The sequence below is a fragment of the Ambystoma mexicanum genome, chromosome 6q (assembly GCF_040938575.1).
Source record: "Ambystoma mexicanum isolate Mex_15411 chromosome 6q, UKY_AmexF1_1, whole genome shotgun sequence".
Lineage (NCBI taxonomy): Eukaryota > Metazoa > Chordata > Amphibia > Caudata > Ambystomatidae > Ambystoma > Ambystoma mexicanum.
The window spans coordinates 1,033,260,072-1,033,278,267 of NC_090937.1; the positions used below are offsets into that span (position 1 = coordinate 1,033,260,072).

The 18,196-nt window shown below is 49.8% G+C and overlaps 1 protein-coding gene across 5 annotated transcripts in view; it reads right to left on the bottom strand.

Moving 5' to 3' along the window:
• The window catches only part of PCM1 (pericentriolar material 1), a 2,166,942-nt gene that overhangs the window by 113,972 nt on the left and 2,034,774 nt on the right, over nucleotides 1-18,196 (bottom strand). For all 5 annotated transcript variants that reach the window (XM_069631563.1, XM_069631561.1, XM_069631564.1 and 2 more), the window contains one exon: nucleotides 948-1,201. In XM_069631563.1, coding sequence (XP_069487664.1) covers nucleotides 948-1,201 — 254 coding nt within the window. The remainder of the gene's footprint in view (nucleotides 1-947; nucleotides 1,202-18,196) is intronic.

Consider the following 18,196-nt stretch of genomic DNA (forward strand, 5'->3'; position numbering starts at 1 on the left):
ATGCGGTGTGGGTCTAAAACGGATATCTGACGCCCGCAGTCCAGGCAGGGTTTGAAACCCAAGAACTTTGTTGGATTCGGCATCACAATGAATACAAAGAAATTTCGGAAGCTAGGAATTTGAGAAAACAAATACGTTTTAAAGCGTTGTTCCTACATTGAGCAGTGTGCGTGGAAAAAAGGAACTGAGGTCACAGAGCCTCTGTATATACTGGACCGGACAAGTCTGGCGGAGCTGACGTAGGGCCTTGCGGCACCCACTGGTGGCGGAAATGCTTGCAAAGAGCACCTGCGCTGTGAGATAGATGTCAAAGATCAGGAATCGGTGGAAGGAAGAGGTCTATTAGAAAATGAGTTCTACTTAATGTTTCAGAGCCCTCCAGCTGTACTAACTTCCAACAGTCACAGGTTTCTGACAGCTTGGTGTGTTGCAGAAAGTAACTGACTGCTATTGATCAGCAGTACTGGATATGATTCACAGCGATCCCACTATTATGGTGTGCCAGCGGAGACAGCAGAAGAGTGTGAATAAAGCGCATGCAACTCTGGACATCAACGAAACATCAGATGGGAGTCCAAGAGTCACAGGGGGTGCACCGGTTGAACCAAAACTACCGAAGTGGAAGTGTCTTGGCCAACACCTGTAGGATTATGAACACTGACATTGGTGGCTGTATATTCTAGAGTAAGGTGTATTTCATACTAATATCATATACACTTGGCTACTGTACTTGGTAAGTATTTGCTGGACTAATTCAGGTCACCAAAGCTGCATCAATCTTTGATAGGACAGTCACTCAGAAGCGTTTAAATTTAACTGCACAAGCTATTTTTCACAAAAATCTGCAGCCCGCTTCATAGTTCTTAAATGTCAAACAATACATCCATCGTATTTGTTGTTCCTACTGCATGAAATGTTAGATTGCTGTGGGAAAATCTTGTACTTACATATTCATTTACCAAAACGGGCGACTCTGTATTAGGGCTGCCAGTTATGGATGTTTCAGAAGATTCAGACAAGGATTTAGCCTGGTCATTGTGCAGATTGCATGTTTGACCAGCATTTTCTTCAGTTAATGGGTAGTCGGAGCCAACTTCAACTTTGCAGATGCTTGTAGGTAAATTGTTATTGTGTAGCTCACTCGGTACATGTTCTGCATTAAAAGATTTCCGAGACTCATCACCAGGAATTTTATTTTCACCTGTTAAAGAGCAAGCACAAATGGTTAAGGACGTGAAGGCATGTCAATAAATGAATTACAAAGGTAATCATAGCAGTCATACCACTCAGTCTTTAGGTATTGCTTGTGAGATCAAAGGCTACATATCAGTGATAATTTAAAACATTACTACCTTAAGGCAAGTGCTTAACTCGCATTGGATATTTAAGGTCCATGTATATTGTTATCAAATTAAAATGTAAAAGGATGGCAGTAAATTATTTAAGCGTTCTTGCTTTAAAATTCTCATGTTACCTTAATCATTTAAAAATGCTAAAAAGGCAGTGCAAGTTCTTGATTGGTGACATGAACAGACATTTAAAAGAGGCACTTCTTAGCGAGATCTTAAGTGGAGCATTCTATGTAATAACTAACATTATACGAGATAGGACTCAATTTAAAGGTTTTGGTAAAACAATCATACCCCAATCAAACTAAGATTTGTCTGTATCATGGAAAGGGTAAACAAAAAGAAGCAAACAACACTTAGTTGAATACATTTTCTATTGGATTTTAACTCAGAATCAAAAACATTAAATAATTAGTAGCAATAATATAAAATATATATTGTAAATAATCAATATGATTACATACAGACTCAAGGAACAATATGCAGGCAAGAGCCCACAGATACTTGGTACAGGATTCCATTAAAAACAACGAATGGGGCTTTAACAGCACATTTCTGATGGTTTATGGAGCTCTCATCTCAACAAAAAGATGCAAAAAGAAATTGCAGTAATATACTATTATCCTTCTTGATCAATAGGGCTACTTGGAATAACATCTATTAAAGTAGCTTGGATTTGGTGATTTTATGACAAACATCCTTTCTACGCCTTCCACCTCACAGTGGATCCCCAGTTGTACAGATTAACTGTGCACCACATCCCTGACTCAGGACTCATCATCATTACCCTCTTCCTAGACCCCCCCCCCCACAGCTTCCCAGTAAATAAACCGAATCAGTCACCCATTTCCCCCGTAGTCATCTTATCTGTATCTGCAGTGCTTCTGAGCCTCTACTGTCTGTGGCTGATTTTGCTGTACACGCCACTCTATCTTAGCTGCTTAACTATTGGCATATCTTTCAATGGTGCAGTCCCCTCAATGAACGTTCCATCCTGCGCACACACTCGACTCTGGGTCATTTGCACGCCACTTCACGGCCCCTGTTCCAGAATGCCTCCTTGTGATCCCCTTGCGCATTACTTTCCCTCGACATACCTTGTTCTTCGAACTGAAAGGTATCACGGCATCCGGGAAGCGTGCAATTGTTGTTTCACAAATGTGACAACACTTAGTTGATTTACAGTATTTATTAATGGCCAGCTGAAAAAAGGTTTCTTTATATGTTACATAATTTCTCCTTACCTAAGCTAATTATGAATCATAACCCGGCAAAACATCACTAATCCTCATTCCATAGCTAACTAAAAAAAAATGTGTTGCTTAAATATCAAAACACAATTTTGTTCATGTTTACTCTTAAAGACTAGGCATAGAAAACACAATTTTCTCCTTGGTTCTCTTTGGGGATATCAGAAGGTTCCCGAGATAGCCTGGCTTTGGATCTCATGCCCCTGCAGACCTCAGGCTCCTTGCTGTTGGTTCGGGTGCCAACGCACCATATGTAATGATCAGAGGTGCCCGTAATGGATATTGTACTGACATTTACTGCAGGCCTTACATCTACAGCGTTTCCTGCACATTTAATTCCAACAATTTACAATATAAAATTGAAATCATCAAGAAGAAAACATATGTAAACTTATATGACTGCTGGAGCCAGGGTTTCAAATTACAAAATGTTGCAAAATGTGGGGTCGGAAAAGGAAATGCTGAGCGCTATTGCTTATACCAGGTGTACCATCACTTCTGGTGGAAGTCACAATGTATGCCCTTGCAGCATTGTGAATATGGGTGGCGCCACCGGCGCTATGTGAACACGATTCAAAATGTCACACTTTTAAAACGGCAGGTTGGACATTTCAAAGATAAGTAATCTGCTGAAAAGGCTAGCCATTTGAAAGACACAGATTGCTATGTTTCTTCACGAATCAACTTCGAAAGAAGTCTTATGTGATGGACTTACAAAATGTAAAGTGGTAGCCAAACATCAAAACCATTCTATCACTCTCAGTAGGGATGGTAACTGAACTGAATAAGTTGGCAGGAGTGTGGGCTGGTGCAACAAGTTTAAACAAAGCTTAAGAATGAATGTGCATATGGGTCAAACTACATCAAGGATTAGGAGTGCTGAGCAACCAAATTACTAATAACTCGTTGTAGGGCTTACTTCCTAAAATTGGGAAAGGTCTCGTAATTCAGTAAATTGTGGTGAGGAAAACTATGTAGTTAAACACTAAAAAGGAGGCAGTGAAAATGAAAATGGCCGAACAAGCTGCCTTGGACATAGCAAAATGTGATCTAACTTCATCAACATTTTGAACTATGCAGATAGTCCCACCTTAATATTTATGATGGTGCTTGCCGACTTGCATTTTCACAAAAGCATGCTCCTCAATCTTGAATTTGGAAGAGAATTGCCATTGTGCACTTTCCCATAATTTTTCCCCACTCCGAAGCCGCTTCCTGATTTTCCTCAACCACATCTCAATCCCCCTGCACCCCGCCCTTGATGGGGGAAATTGCCATCACTCCCTCTTTTAGCTCACCTCACTTCTTTGCTAAGACACTTACCCACCCGCTTCACTAACTCTCCATTTCCCCCCCTCTGACCCCACCCCTACCAACACCTGTCTTAGCTTTAATTTCCTGAGATGTGCCTTACCGCTGTCCTTAAGACTTCTACACTACTGGCCTACATTGGTCCAAAACCGCATGTGTTTCGCGTGATCGAATATGAAAGGGAATGTGCACAACAAGCTTCAGTACTGTACCTCTTTTTTGTGATGCTGCTCTGTTAATTTGCCCAGCAGCAGAGTGTTTCGTTTTGAGTATTCACTAACTCGCCTGTGCAGTAACGTTCAGTATTTGGCACTGAAACTCTCCCCTTCAAGATGCTGCAGTCTGCATAAATCTTGTATCCCAAGCATTTTCTCAGATTTCTTTTACTCCTCAAGTGGTTTTGGTAAACTTTGTATGCTCTGCATTAGTAAAGTGATTTCCTAGAACCTTTTTTTGTAATCAAGATTTCTTCTCTGCGTTAAGTTGTTTTTTAAAATGTGTTTGCTATTCCCCCTACCTCCCTACACATTAACCTCTAACCTTCAATTCCTACACCTCAGTCCATACTCCTGAATCCTAGACTGTAGTCAGTCATTTTTGACTCTCCTGTTGCTGAGTTCCCCTTATTTTGACATTTTCAAATCTTGACTGACAGGGAAACTTCTACTGAGGTTCCCCTAAAAGCTGTCACTGTATTTTGGTAAGCTGCTCTAAGGTTGCCATATAGCTATCAGGGCAGGGGTACTACCAAAGGGGCCCATTTATTAGCAGGATGAGTTCCTACACCCTGAAATTGGCTACCTAGAGGCCTTTTGATTTGGCTTCCACACAGTTGGTGGTGTAACCTTTTTATAGCGCTAGTAGCCACTTGCTACCTGAACAGGAGCACAGTGACTGCTATGATATTTTTAAGCCGTGTGACATTTTGTCATCTGGCTATTCTTTATGTGCATCACTGTGAGGAAGAGCCGTTTTGTCTGTTTGTGGCTGTATAGGCTCTCTCCAAAGGTTCCTTTTTGTGAGTGGCATCCTGTTCTGACTGGAAGAGTAGCTCTTGGACACCCCAACCGACATTCCAAAGTGGAGTTTGGCCTTAGCAGGCACACATACTGGACAACTGTCAAAACATAGAATGGTGCATGGATGGTGATGGTAGAGCTGCGGTAGCCAGAAGCCCTGTATGTGCGTGAGTGAGTGTACACATATCTGTGGGGATCGCTAGCCATTCTCCAGAACCTACCTGGAATGGATATGCCCAGTTTCGACATTTATTTTCCCCAACAGGCTGCCATCGCCGAACAGCATCCTGTCGGGAATTAGCACATGCACTTACAGCACATGCAAGTACCAGAGACTGAAACAGAGTCTCAGTAAGGTAAAGAGTGGGCAGAGTGCAGGGGGTGTGCAGGCTTAAGGGGGTAAATGGAATGCTGGGGGCAGGTAGGAAGAGGACTGGGGAGAGGTGGTGGTCTTGTGGGAGGTTTAGTTCCCAGGGGTTGCAGGGGTGTGTCTCGCACAGGAGAAGCTAGCTGGGACGGGGTGGTGGGAGAGGGGCCTATGCGGGTTGCGGGGGTCTCATAAGAGGAGAGATTGGGGAGCAGGGAGCCGACATGATAGATGGTCGCAGATGGCAAAAACATCCACAGAGAAGGCTGATTCGATTAACCAATCCTGTGAATATCTATCATAGATCCCCTGTAATTAAATAAGTGTAGCTGTAGAAGAGGACGCAGTCTTAAGGAGCCTTAATATAGGCTTTGCAACTTCCTTCAAATATTCCTAAAGCAAAGCTGTGCTCCTCTGCTCAGGAGAAACCTTCCTCAGGCTCTTCTTCCGATTCAGTTTAACACCTGGATCCATGTGCATGACGGTTGAGCTTGTGCATCCTTTCTCAGAGACTAGAACAGAGGTGGGTGTCCCCGTTACCTTGCTGGAAACCAGGTGGCAGTGTTCCTATTGCAACAAAATGCCTTTGTTGAACACCCTGTCATTTTGATCTCACCAGAGCATCACTTCCCTGACCCAAAGGATCAGTATTGTGATATGATACAAGTCATTTATAACGCGCCTGTACACAAGTGTTTCTAGGCGCAACAAGACAGGGAGGGGGGAAAAAGAAGGAGGACCAAACAATCTTACTAGGCCTTGTGCCATTCAGATCGCGCAAGTGTTCAGATGGATTTCTAAACTCCGACTTGGTGGGCAGACGTTTAGGAGGCCACCCTCGGTTTATTGAAACAGGGGAATCTTTTGGACAAGCCAGGCCAATCTAGGTAGCTTGGCAGGCGGCCAAGACTAAGTCTCAGGAGGGGTGAGAGTGATCGGAAGCCCAAAATGAGCGCACACACCAATGAACCGCAAATAACTCTTAGACAAGTGTATATAAAAAATATCTACACATTTATTGTCGGCCAGACCAAATAGATACAAGTAACTTTAGCAATGAGAAAAATAGTTATCACACAAATCCTTAACTATACAATATATAGACACATGTCCTAATGGAATTTCAGTTAGCAGGAATAACCACAACCTGTGAAGAGAGGGTTAATTTAAGATACAAAATGGCATTAGGTAATTCTCCAGAGTTAATTCCCTAACTTTCACGTCCAACCCTGAGAAGTGGGGAGCCATATGCTCAACAGCGCACGATTGCGCAGATTAACATAAAGTGGGTCTTCTTGTAGGGGCTGTAGCAAGTCAAGAAGGGGCTTGAGGCGATGAAGAATTGGTTCCCACTATTCGAGTAGGCCCTGCCCTTGGCGGCAAAGCAGTGTTGAAATGGCGGGAATAGCTAGGGAGAGCAGGCTACCCAGCCAAGTTAAAAAACCTTTAAGGGATACTTGCGCGTAAAAACACTTGGCTGTGCCAGGGGGCCACTGGTTAATTATGCAAGTACTCACCGACGCTCGGCACAGTCTGGACCAAACTTCGCCAGTTTAGTCGAGGTCGCTAGTAGGTTCGAGTCCTGAAGTTTCACGGCACTCTGGCTCTCAGCGGCTGCAGTGGAGAACGATAGTCCGTGACGGGACAGTTGCCTTTTCTAAGCTTCCGAAGGAGATATGAAGAAAATTCTGGTGCAGCTGGCTTCAAGGCACAGGAGAGCAGAACGGCAGGAGAACTATAGCGACCGTTGCCACCAGGCAGTGATGCGGGAATCGTGGATGCGGCCAGTGTTAAACACTCTCCTTATTCGGGACCCAGAGGAGCTAGGCCTGCGAAATGTGGTGGAGAACATGGGACCACAAGCAAGCTATGTCTCAAGTCTCGGGTCTCCACTCAAGATGGTCGGCGGTGCTGCGGGTTACCTGGAGGTAGAGTTGGACAGTTCGCTGGATGGCCCAGGAACACTTCCGAAGGGGCTTGTTCGGTGGGTAAGCAGGGGGCGCCGCGAGTAGTTGTTCCCACTACTCCAAAGGAGAAAAGCGTTTGGGCAGGCCTTCCTGATCGAAGAAGAAAGCAGGGGTCTACGGCACAGCATAGGGAAAACGGTGCCACAACCTTTTAAAGCATCTCCGGCGGTTTCACAAGTCCTTTTCTTCGCGTAGGAGACTTGGCTCCTTCTGTAGTTCGGAGAGAACACAGGTGATCGACCTGCAATGGCTGCAGACCCCCTTCTCTTATACAAGATTAGCTTTGTGCCCAAATCCAGGACTTCCAATAGAAGATCTGCTCTTTTGCAGGCATCCCAGATGTGGACCAATCACAGCCGATGGTGGTCTTAGTCATTCAGGCACTCAGGCACTCCAGACATCCTGGCGCCAGTAGTGTGGATTGGGACCGTCCCAGCTCTCTTCCTGGGCACACATAGGTGACAGGCAGAAGCCTGTGAAAGAGATCGGTTTTCACGAGAGGCTGCATGCCCAAATAAGGAAAACACAGGTTACTCGACCTGGGTGAAGACGAGGGACAAAATGGCCATGCGACAGAACAAAAGACTGTGGCTTGGCCAGTTTCGGACCTGGCCACAGTCTTGAGCCAAACACGGTTTAACTCAGTAAAAAGAAGTAAAACATTATGAAAAGTAACTGCTGCCACCAGTTCGTCCCAGGCACACTCGTACAATCAAAAAATCCTTTGAGGGTGTCTAGGGCCATAAAACAAAAAAGGGCCCCCAGCGCACAGTACTGGAAGCTACATTGTGCACTATTGAAAAGTTACCAAGAATCAGCAACATAGTCAAAGACTAATGGAAACTAACAAAGTTACTTGCCGTAGTGACTACCTTACTCCTAAGTCCATAGTCCCCTTTCCTCCATACTTTTGGGACATTCCGTCCAGTGGGACGGGACCGGAGCATTTTTGTAAAGAAGCATCTAATAGAAAAATGTTGTCCTTTGCTTTTTATGCACTGTACCGCACGTGGCTGTAATCCCGCCCTCCTGAGCTCCGCCCCGCGCATCGCCCTTCAGTCCTTTTCTATCGCCAGGTCCGAGACCTTTAAGCAATAATAATTCAGAGGGGCGATGACTGGTAAAAGAATTATCTTGAGGAACTGGAAGAATGCTTTGACATTGAATATTGAGACGTGGTTGTCTGAGATGCATGAATTGGCAAATATGGAGAGAGTGATGTTTAGGAGACTTGGTAAATTGTCTTTGTTTGGGAAAATATGGGGTACATTTTTGCAGTTTTAACTTGGCATTATACTTGTTTGATGGTGGTAATTGAGAGATGTATTTGAGATGTTGGGGATTTAGGGTATTGTATGTCTCACTGTGAACGTAGTACTGTGTAAAATGCTGTGCTTTTCGTGTATTATTTTCTATGTGTAATTTGATATACGCTGATTGTATTGAGATTTATTATGAATGTTGTGTAAGGAACAAGTTACTTACCTGTAACTGTTGTTCTCCAGCATGGGTCTGGCATGGATTCACATGCACAACTACGGGCGGTGGCAAAGGCTCAACATTAAGCATCACATCAAACTCAACATTAAGCAATCTTACCTCCTCACCAGGCTCACCTCAGGCGAACAGGTTGCGCAGCACTGCTTGGCCGACCCTGGACTCCTCCCTGGAATCCCGATCGGCGCAGTAGAATTTTGTGAAGGTATGCGTCGACCTCCACGTAGCAGCCCTGCAAATGTCCAGCAGGGGCACACCAGATAGGAACCCCGTGGTAGCTGCGATCGCTCTGGTGGAATGTGCTCTCGGACGGCCAGGCAGCGGTCGGTTTGCCAACCGGTGACAGTACATGATACAGCCGGAGAGCCATCTGGAAATGGAAGCCTTCGAGAGAGCCTTCCCCTGATTGACAGGTCCAAAGTTCACAAAGAGTTGTGACGTCTTCCGAAAACACTTCGTGCGGTCCACGTAGAACTTCAGCGCTCTAGCCACATCCAGCGAGTGCAAAGTCCTCTCAGCCGGCGACGAAGGCGACGGGAAAAACACAGGCAACACCAAGGGTTCGTTGAGATGGAAGTCCGACGGCACCTTGGGCATGAAGGAGGGGTGCGTCCTGAGCACCACCCTCGTGTCGTGAAAAGTCAAGTACGGGGCCTTGCAGGAAAGGGCCTGGATCTCTCCCACCCGTCGTGCGGAGGTGATGGCCACAAGAAACGCTGTTTTCCACGACAGGAACTTCAACGGGGCCGAGTGCAGAGGCTCGAACGGAGGTCCCATGAGCTTGGTCAGCACCACGTTGAGCTCCCACGCCGGGGCCGGAGCCTTCACCGGCGGGAACGATCTGAACAGTCCCTTCATGAACTCTTTCACCAGACGATGAGACCACAAGGACGTCCGCCCCGTGGTTCTGGTGTATCGGGAGATCGCAGCAAGATGAATCTTGATGGACGCGTGTGCCAGTCCAGCTTTGGCCAGCGTCAACAGGTACGGCAGTACTTGGGGAGCCGTAATCCTTAAAGGGTTAATCTTCTGTGCGTGGCACCAGACAGAGAACCTCTTCCATTTGTGTCCGTAGCATTTAAGAGTCGAGGACGCCCTGGCCTTTGCAAGAACCTCTCTGCAGTCGGCCGGTATGTCGTATCCTCCAAACTCTAGCGCTGCAGGAGCCAGGCCTGCAAGTTCAGCGACTTCGGGTCGTGGTGGAGGATGGCGCCTCCTTCCCTGGAGAGCAGATCCGCATCCACTGGCAGCTTGATTGACGGGGACGCTGACAAGTCCAGAAGGTCCGGGAACCATATCTGCCTCGGCCACGCAGGTGCGACGAGGATCATCCTGCACCGTGACCTCTTGAGCTGGTTGATGAGCCGGATCAGTAGTGGCAATGGAGGGAACGCGTATAGGAACAGGCCCTCCCAGGGGAACGAGAAAGCATCGCCCATGCTCCTCGGCTGGGGAAACCTGCTGGCGAACCTCCGGCACTTGGAGTTCGTCGCCGTCGCGAACAGGTCGATCTGGGGTGTGCCCCACCGTCGGAAGAGGCGATCCATTAGATCCTTCCGTAGTTCCCACTCATGGCACGAGCGCAGCTCCCTGCTGAGTGAGTCGGCAATGGTGTTTTTTATCCCTGCCAGATGAAACGGCACCAGAAACATCCTTTGGGCGACGGCCCAATGCCACAGGTCCTGCGCCTCCTTGGACAGTGCTGGGGACCTGGTTCCGCCCTGTTTCCTGATGTAAAACATGGTGGTGGTGTTGTCGGTGAAGATCCTGACCACCTTGCCCTTGAGGGACGGAAGGAAGGACCTGAGGTCCCAAAACACTGCACGGAGCTCCAGGACGTTGATATGGAGGGACTTCTCCGTCGGGAGCCGAAGGCCTCTCGCGTGCAGATTTTCGGTGTGCGCGCCCCACCCTTCCAGGGAGGCATCCATGGTCACTGTCTCCTGGTGAACTGGGGTCTGGAAGTCCATGCCCGCCGTCAGATGCGCGCGGGTGCCCCACCACCGGATCGCTCGTCGGAAACTCTCGTCGAGTGTGATCCTCTCCTCGAAGCTGCCCGTCGTTTGGATCCAGCGCGCGTCCAGGAACTCCTGCAAGGGGCGCATCCGGAGCCTGCACATGGGAATGAGGTAGATGCAAGAAGACATCATTCCGAGGAGGGACTTGATGGACCTCACCTTGGCCGTGTCGGAAACCAACATCCGCTGTACCTTGCCCAGGATGGCCCTGGTCCTTTCCTCCGACGGGGAGGCCAGAAGGGACACTGTGTCGAGCTTCGCTCCCAGAAACAGTGCGTCTTGCGCGGGTACCAGGTGGGACTTGGCGTAGTTCACGGAGAATCCCAGGTCCGTGAGAAGTTGGACGGTCCTTGCCGTGTGCTCCACGGCGAGCTCCCTCGTCTTGGCTCGGATGAGCCAGTCGTCCAGGTAGGGGTAGACGTGGATCCCCTCTCGGTGCAGCTGAGCCGCCACTGGTGCAAGGCACTTGGTGAATACCCTGGGTGCCGACCGTAGACCGAAGGGAAGGGCTCTGAACTGATAGTGACGCCCTTGGACCACGAACCTGAGGAATTTTCGGTGCCCCTTTAGGATGGGAATATGGAAGTAGGCATCCTCCAAATCCAACGACGACAGGAAGTCGCCCTCCTCCAGCTGACCCAGGACGTGCTGGAGGGTGACCATCCGGAACTTCTGTGCCTTGATGAACTTGTTCAGCCGTCGTAGGTCTAGGATGGGGCGCCATCCTCCCGTCTTCTTCTTCACGAGGAAGTATCTTGAGTAAACTCCGGAGCCCCGAAGCCTCTTTGGGACGAGTTCGATGGCGCCCTTCCTTAGCATCGCCCTTACCTCCCGGAGAAGCTGAGGGACGTGAAGCTCTTTCCTGGCCACAGGGGGGACGCGCGGGCACCTTCTTTGAAACTCGAGCGCGTGGCCCTGGGCTAGGGCGTCCAGCACCCAACGGTCGGTGGAGATGGACTCCCACACGCTGACGAAGCTCGCCAGCCGGCCTCCCACCGGGGTGCTTCGGTGGGGGCCCGACCCCACGGCCGGTTCAATCCTGCTTGGACGAGGCTTTGCCGCCTTGACCTCCTTGGCGACGACGGCGGGGTCCGCCTGACTTGCCTCGTCCCCTGTAAGCTTCCTGAGACGACGAACGGGCCGCTTGACGGTAGGTGGAAAATCCGCCGCCGGAACCTTTGGAAAGGACGGCCACCGTTGCTGGAGAACCCCGAGAGCCCGGGCCGTCTCTGTGTCCGCTTTAATGGCTTGAAGGGAATCGTCCACTGTTTTCCCAAACAGGTTGCTCCCATCGAACGGCATGTCCAGGACTCTGGTCTGTACGTCTTGACGGAAGTCAGTAGCCTTGAGCCATTCACGCCGCCTAAGGCACACGCCGTTGCCCAACTGGTGAAATCCAATGTCGGCGATGCCCGTCGCAATAGTGATGGCGTGGTCCGACGCCACCTCACCTTCCTGCAAGATCTCCAGGGCATCTGCCCTCTTGTCGTCCGGTAGGAAGTCCAGCAGGGGACCCAGCTTGTACCACAGCTCCCTGTCGTACCGGGCTACGATATCCAAGGCGTTAGCCGCCTTAATCGTCGTCGCTGCAGACGAGATGACCCTGCGCCCCATCGTGTCCAATTTCTTTCCCTCGCCGTCCGGCGGGGAAGTCGACGTGGAGGCCCCCCCCGCTTTCTTCCTGGCCGCCTCGGAGACGACGGAGTCCGGGGTAGGCTGTGCCCGGAGGCACAAGGGGCCGCGTCCGGGACCCGGTACTTCTTCTCGTACCGGTCTCTTCTTGCCGGCGTCGTGGATGGGTTCTTGAGGAGGGCGAGGCCCTCAACCCAAATATCGTCCAGTAGAGGTACCGCGAGGACCGTCTTCCTCTTGGCCTTGCGCCGCTGATAAAGGAAACCTTCCTTCTTCTCCTCAGGGCAGAGCTGGAAGAGCTCGGATGCCCTGGCGATCATGGAGTGAAAAGATCCAATCTCGTCGGGCGGGGAAGCCCGGGTGGGAGGAGACGACGGCAGATCCTCGTCGTACACCTCGTCGTCCGTACCCGTCGCGGCCGTGTCAGTCCCCGTATCATCCCCTCGAGTGGTGGAGGGGGAGGAGGGCTGAACGGGGCGCGACGGCTGAAAAGGAGGTGGAGGGTGAATCCTTCTTTTCTTAGGAGGGGGGCTGCCCGAAGGGCCTGGTTCCGGGTCCCCCGACGGGAGTGGTTCCTCCACTGGTAACGGCAGTCTCGTCCTTATCTCTCGTCTTGTCTTCATGTAGGCAGTAAAGACAAAAGGAGTGTTCGTCTTCCTTAGAAACATTCTGCAGCTGGCATCCAGGGCAAACCCTGAACAGCTTTCCGGGCGTCGAGCTTCCCTTCTCCTGGGCCATGACCGAGATGGGCCTGAGAAACTTCTGGAGTCCTCCAAAAGCGTAGCTCGACGAATCTTCACCCTTGAGGGGCGTAGACGAATCCAACACGGGTCCCCGTTGATCGGATGGAGAGTCGGTGGAGCTTGAGGCTCTTTTGACCGAAAAAATGAAGTTTTTGAGAAAAAACGTGAAAAAATAGCACTAACGCTCGAGAGCAATAGCACAAGGATCCCAACACATGAACGTGCGGTAAAAATCTGAAGATGGCTGCCAGAGGCGGGGCTTAGGTAGAGGGCAGTTATTGGCTGTGGTCAGTATGACGCAGAGATCAGTGATTGGTTACTACTACGAAAGACAGATCAGAAACGAAACTGATACTGGTTTTTTCTTTATCGAGGATTCCCAGCCTGACGACGGGGAATATTCATGAGCATGTGAATCCATGCGAGACCCCATGCTGGAGAAATAAAGTTTCAACAAAAAAAAAGCAATAGCAGCAGATACTTATTAGACGGGACGGTGGGCGGGTGTATGGAGGAAAGGGGACAATGGACTAGGAGTAAGGTAGTCACTACGGTGAGTAACTTTGTTGTACTCCTACATCCCGTCCCCTTTCCTCCATACTTTGGGGAGATTACCAAGCACTCCTAACAGGAAAATGGGTGGATGGAACTCCCTCACTGAAAGAGGTTTTTAAGAACAGACTGACCAAACTGAGCGTCCGCTCTAGAGCTCATGTCTAAGCAGTAATGTTTACAAAAAGCTGATGGGGAAGTCACCGAAGCTGCTCTGGCAATTGTCTCCCAAGGAACATATTTCTGGAAGGCAACAGCAGCCGCCTTGCCCCTCACAAGATGGGCATGAATTCCTTTTGGAGGCTGAAGGCCCTGAACGGCATACGCCTCTGATATACAGGAAGGAATCCATTGGGGGATATAGTTGCTTTCGAGGCCTGCTTTCCTTTCGGATCTGCGAAGGTCACAAAAAGCTGGGAAGAGTTCCTAAGATGAGATGTTCTGTCCAAATAAAACTTAAGAGCTTGTTTGACATCTAAATTGTGCAAGACCCTCTCGGCATCTGAAGCCGGGTCTGGAAAGAAGACGGGTAACGAAATAGACTGATTCAAACAAAAGTCAGATACCACCTTTGGAAGTAAAGAAGGATTAGTCCGGAGGACTACCTTATCCTTATGAAAGGTGAGGAATGGATGTTCTACAGACAAGACCTGAAGTTCACTTACATGCCTTGCCGAAGTCGCAGCAATCAAAAAAGCCATTTTCCACGAAAGGAACTTCAAATCCACCGTAGCCATGGGCTCAAAGGGTTTATGGTATAAGGCGTGAGGACCACATTCAGCTCCCACTTTGGATGCGGGTTGCGCACAGGTGGATAAAGATGCAATAGACCTGCAAAATGCCTTTTAATGACAGAGTTTGTCAAGACATGAATGCCTGAAGTTGCCAGATGAGAAACGAAAGACAGGACCGGGTCAACTGAAGCATCTCTGGGGTCCAGCTGCTTAGCTAAACACCAGTGACAGAACCGGAGCCACTTGCTCCTATATCGAGATCTTGTCGAATACGCATATTATCCGCCGACAAGTTGAAACTTTCTAAGGATTTGAACTCAGGCACTAGGCCGCCAAGCGAATGATTGTAGGGAGGGGTGCCACATCTGCTGTTCGCTCTGGTGAAGCAGGTCTGGAATCAGCGGGAGCATGATCGGGGAGCACACTGAAAGATGCTGAAGCTCTGAAAACGAGAATCTGGCTGGCCACCAAGGAGCTATGAACAGTAGAGTGCAATTCGTGTTCCTGAGCTTGCATAGCGCCCGGTGAATCAGAGGAAGAGGCGGTAAGGCATAGGCCCTCATGTTGTGCCACAGAATTTCGAGAGCATCCCCCAAGGAAGAAGCTCTGAGTCCGTTCCTGGAAACATAAAGAGGAAGTTTCCTATTTGACAATGTCGCAAAGAGGTCCACTTCTGGAGTGCCCCAATGGCGAAAAATGTCGTAGTCCAGTTCCCAATCGTAGCCGACCACCGCTCGTCGGCTGAGAGTCTGCAGTCACATTCATTTGGCCTGGAATGTGTACCGCCAGTAGCCAAAAACTGTACGGCCCATTCCCAAATCTGAATGGCTAAATCTACAAGGGAAGCTGACCTGGTATCCCCCCCTGCTCGTTGATGTAAAACATGGAAACTGCATTGTCTGTGCGGATGCGTACCACTTTGTTCACAATCACTGGCTTGAAAGCTTTGAGCGGCAGGAAAATCGCCAGAAACTCCAGATAATTTATGTGAAATTGTCTGTCCTGAGGAGACCATAGGTCGAAAACCTGAAGATGATCCAACGTCGTGCCCCACCCAATAACGGAGGATTCCGTCGTGATGGTCGTTTGAGGGGAGTGCTCCTGAAAAGGAGCACCCACCGACAGATTGCTGGAAGATGACCACCAAAGGAGATCTGTCATCATGCAGGGTGGAACCGGAATCATTTTGATGTCCGGGTCCACTGCCCGAAGCCAGGAGCTCCGAAAAGCCCCTTCATGAGTCGCATCTTGAGACGAGCAAGGGCAAGAGCAAGAGCAAGCATGCACAAGCCCATGAGGCCTAGAAGCCTCTGGAACCACCAGGCCGACATGCTCTCTGACTGAATGAAAACCTGACATTTGGTCAACAGATCCGCCATCCTGTCCACAGTCAGGTACACTCTGCAGTCGATCGTGTCCCAATGGAAACCCAGGAATATCAGGTCCAGAGAGATCGTCATGGAGGATTTCCGCCAGTTCACCGACAGCCCAAGGCAGAACAGGAGCTGGAGGAGAGACTGAAGGTTGCTCGAGGCTTTCACTGGACAAGGACTGCGCAGAAGCCAGTCGTCCAAATATGGATACACATGAATACCCTGTAGTCGAAGAAAAGCCGCAATGACCCACATCTTCGTGAAGACACGCAGCGTGGAGCTGAGGCCAAAAGGGAGCACTCAGAATTGGAAATGCTCCTATCCGAGGGAGAACCGCAGATATTTCTGATGCAGGCTCCAGATCAGGAAATGCATATACGCGCCCTGAAGGTCTACAACGCTGAGCCAATCGCCCTTCTGAAGAGAGGACTTTATTTGGCAGGGCGTGATCATCTTGAATTTCTCTTGGGGAAGAGAAAGGTTGAAGTGGGAAAGGTCGAGGATGGAGCGCAGGCCAGCCTGGTTGGGTTTGGGCACTGTGAACAGACCTCCATTCGTTCCATCGCCTTGTGGTCTAGAAGCTTCTGGACCTCGGCTCTGAGGGAGGGCGTCCCCGACTGCTGAAATGGAGGATTGAAGGGTGGGGTAGGGGAGAGGGGCAAGCGGAAGGCAGCCCGAGCGATGGACAAAACCCACCAGTCTTAGGTGATGGTTTGTCACACCTCCAGGTGAGACGAGATGCGTCCTCCCACCGCAAATATAATTTTGTAGACTTTTCGGCGGAGAGACTACCTGTCCCTGAGGAGGAGGCTGAAGACAGAAAAATCGACCCCGTTGCTGCTTCCGACAGAAGCCACCTGAGTGAGGACCAGCTCTGCATGACCTGCGGTCCTGAAACCCTCTGAAGCCTGAAGAGGACATAGACTGGGATCCAGATCTCTGAGCTTTGACTGGGGGCTTTACTAGCACTGACAGAGACTTAGCAGTTTGTGTACTTGCCTTAGTCTTTGTAAACTCATCTGTTGAGGAATGAACCAACTCTTTGCCGTCAAAAGACAGGTCCAGAACTTTATCTTGGACCTCCTTCGGAAACTTTGTTGCATGAAGCCAAGCTTGACGAGGTGTGTCTACCCCCAACATAAGGCCTCGAACTGTGGTATCAACATGGAGCGCAGCAGCCTCCAGCATATCCTGCGCCAATACTCTGGCGTCTGACAGACCGCCTTTAAAGTCTTCCAGCCGGTCTACAGGAATGAACTCCTGGAAGTCCACCAAATCCCTCCACAGTTTCATAGTTGCTGCCGCCAAAATGAGCTCCACGTTAGTCTGTCGCAATTGCAGCGCAGAGTTGGCAAAAATCTTCTTGACCAAGGAATCAAGCAATTTGTCTTCCTTGGCCAGAACTTGAGCCGCCGCTGCCAAGGTCGCAGAGGCCGGCTTGGATTGCAGAGTGGCGGCCGCTACCACCGTTGAGGAAGGGAGCGGACATGACGCCAAGGCTACTTCCTCAGAGGTGTGAAGCCTGTAACGGGCGTCAATTCTTTTATTGACAAACAGCCCAGTGTGGGGTTTATCCCAGACTTTGCGGACCTCTGCCAGAACATCCCTCTGAAGGAACAGGCCGTTGCGCTCCTGCGGAGACAAGGTGAACGCCCCCGAAAGCACCCCTTCCTGTGGAGCGGGTGCCTCAGGTACTGGTATGTCAAGGAGAGAAAATGTCCAGGACCCGGTCATGGAACGCTCTGACAGAGCGGGGCTGGTCTTCACTATCCTGATCTGCCTGAGGATGTTCCAGTACATCAGGATCAGACGGTTGCAAATTGACATCTCGCTCTGTTGGAGTCTTGTCTACTGGAGACAAAGGAGGCAGAGGCGGAAGAGCTGAAGGCGGGTCGGGAGGTAGAGGCGGTACCGCTGCTGGAGCGACAGGTGCAGTGACTTGAACTGTCGGGACAGGATGCGGCACCGGAGGGCAAATCTCCCTAAAAAGACCCTTTAATTACTGCCTCATGGGGTCAGTGTTCATAAGACTCTGAAACTTCCCAAAAAAGGCATCCTCTGCCGAAGTTCTAGGTACTGAGTGGGCAGAGGCCGCTCATGAGGGGCATACCCCCACACACATAATGAGGAAGGCTGCCAAGAGAACCAGCCACCAACCGGGTCTACATAGACCAAAGGGGCAAAAGCAGGAGGAAGCGAGACTGTATGCGGTAGTTGCATTCGAGCGTGCCAGTCATAAGAAGGGCGAACGGATTCACACTGTCCTGTGGAGAAGATTGTCCACCTTACAGAAGGTTCCCAGCACCCGCCGTCGAAAGCGTGGGTGTATGTTAGGCAGAATCCTATGCAGTTCCCTTAGGAAGCACTACAGAAGATTAAGACTA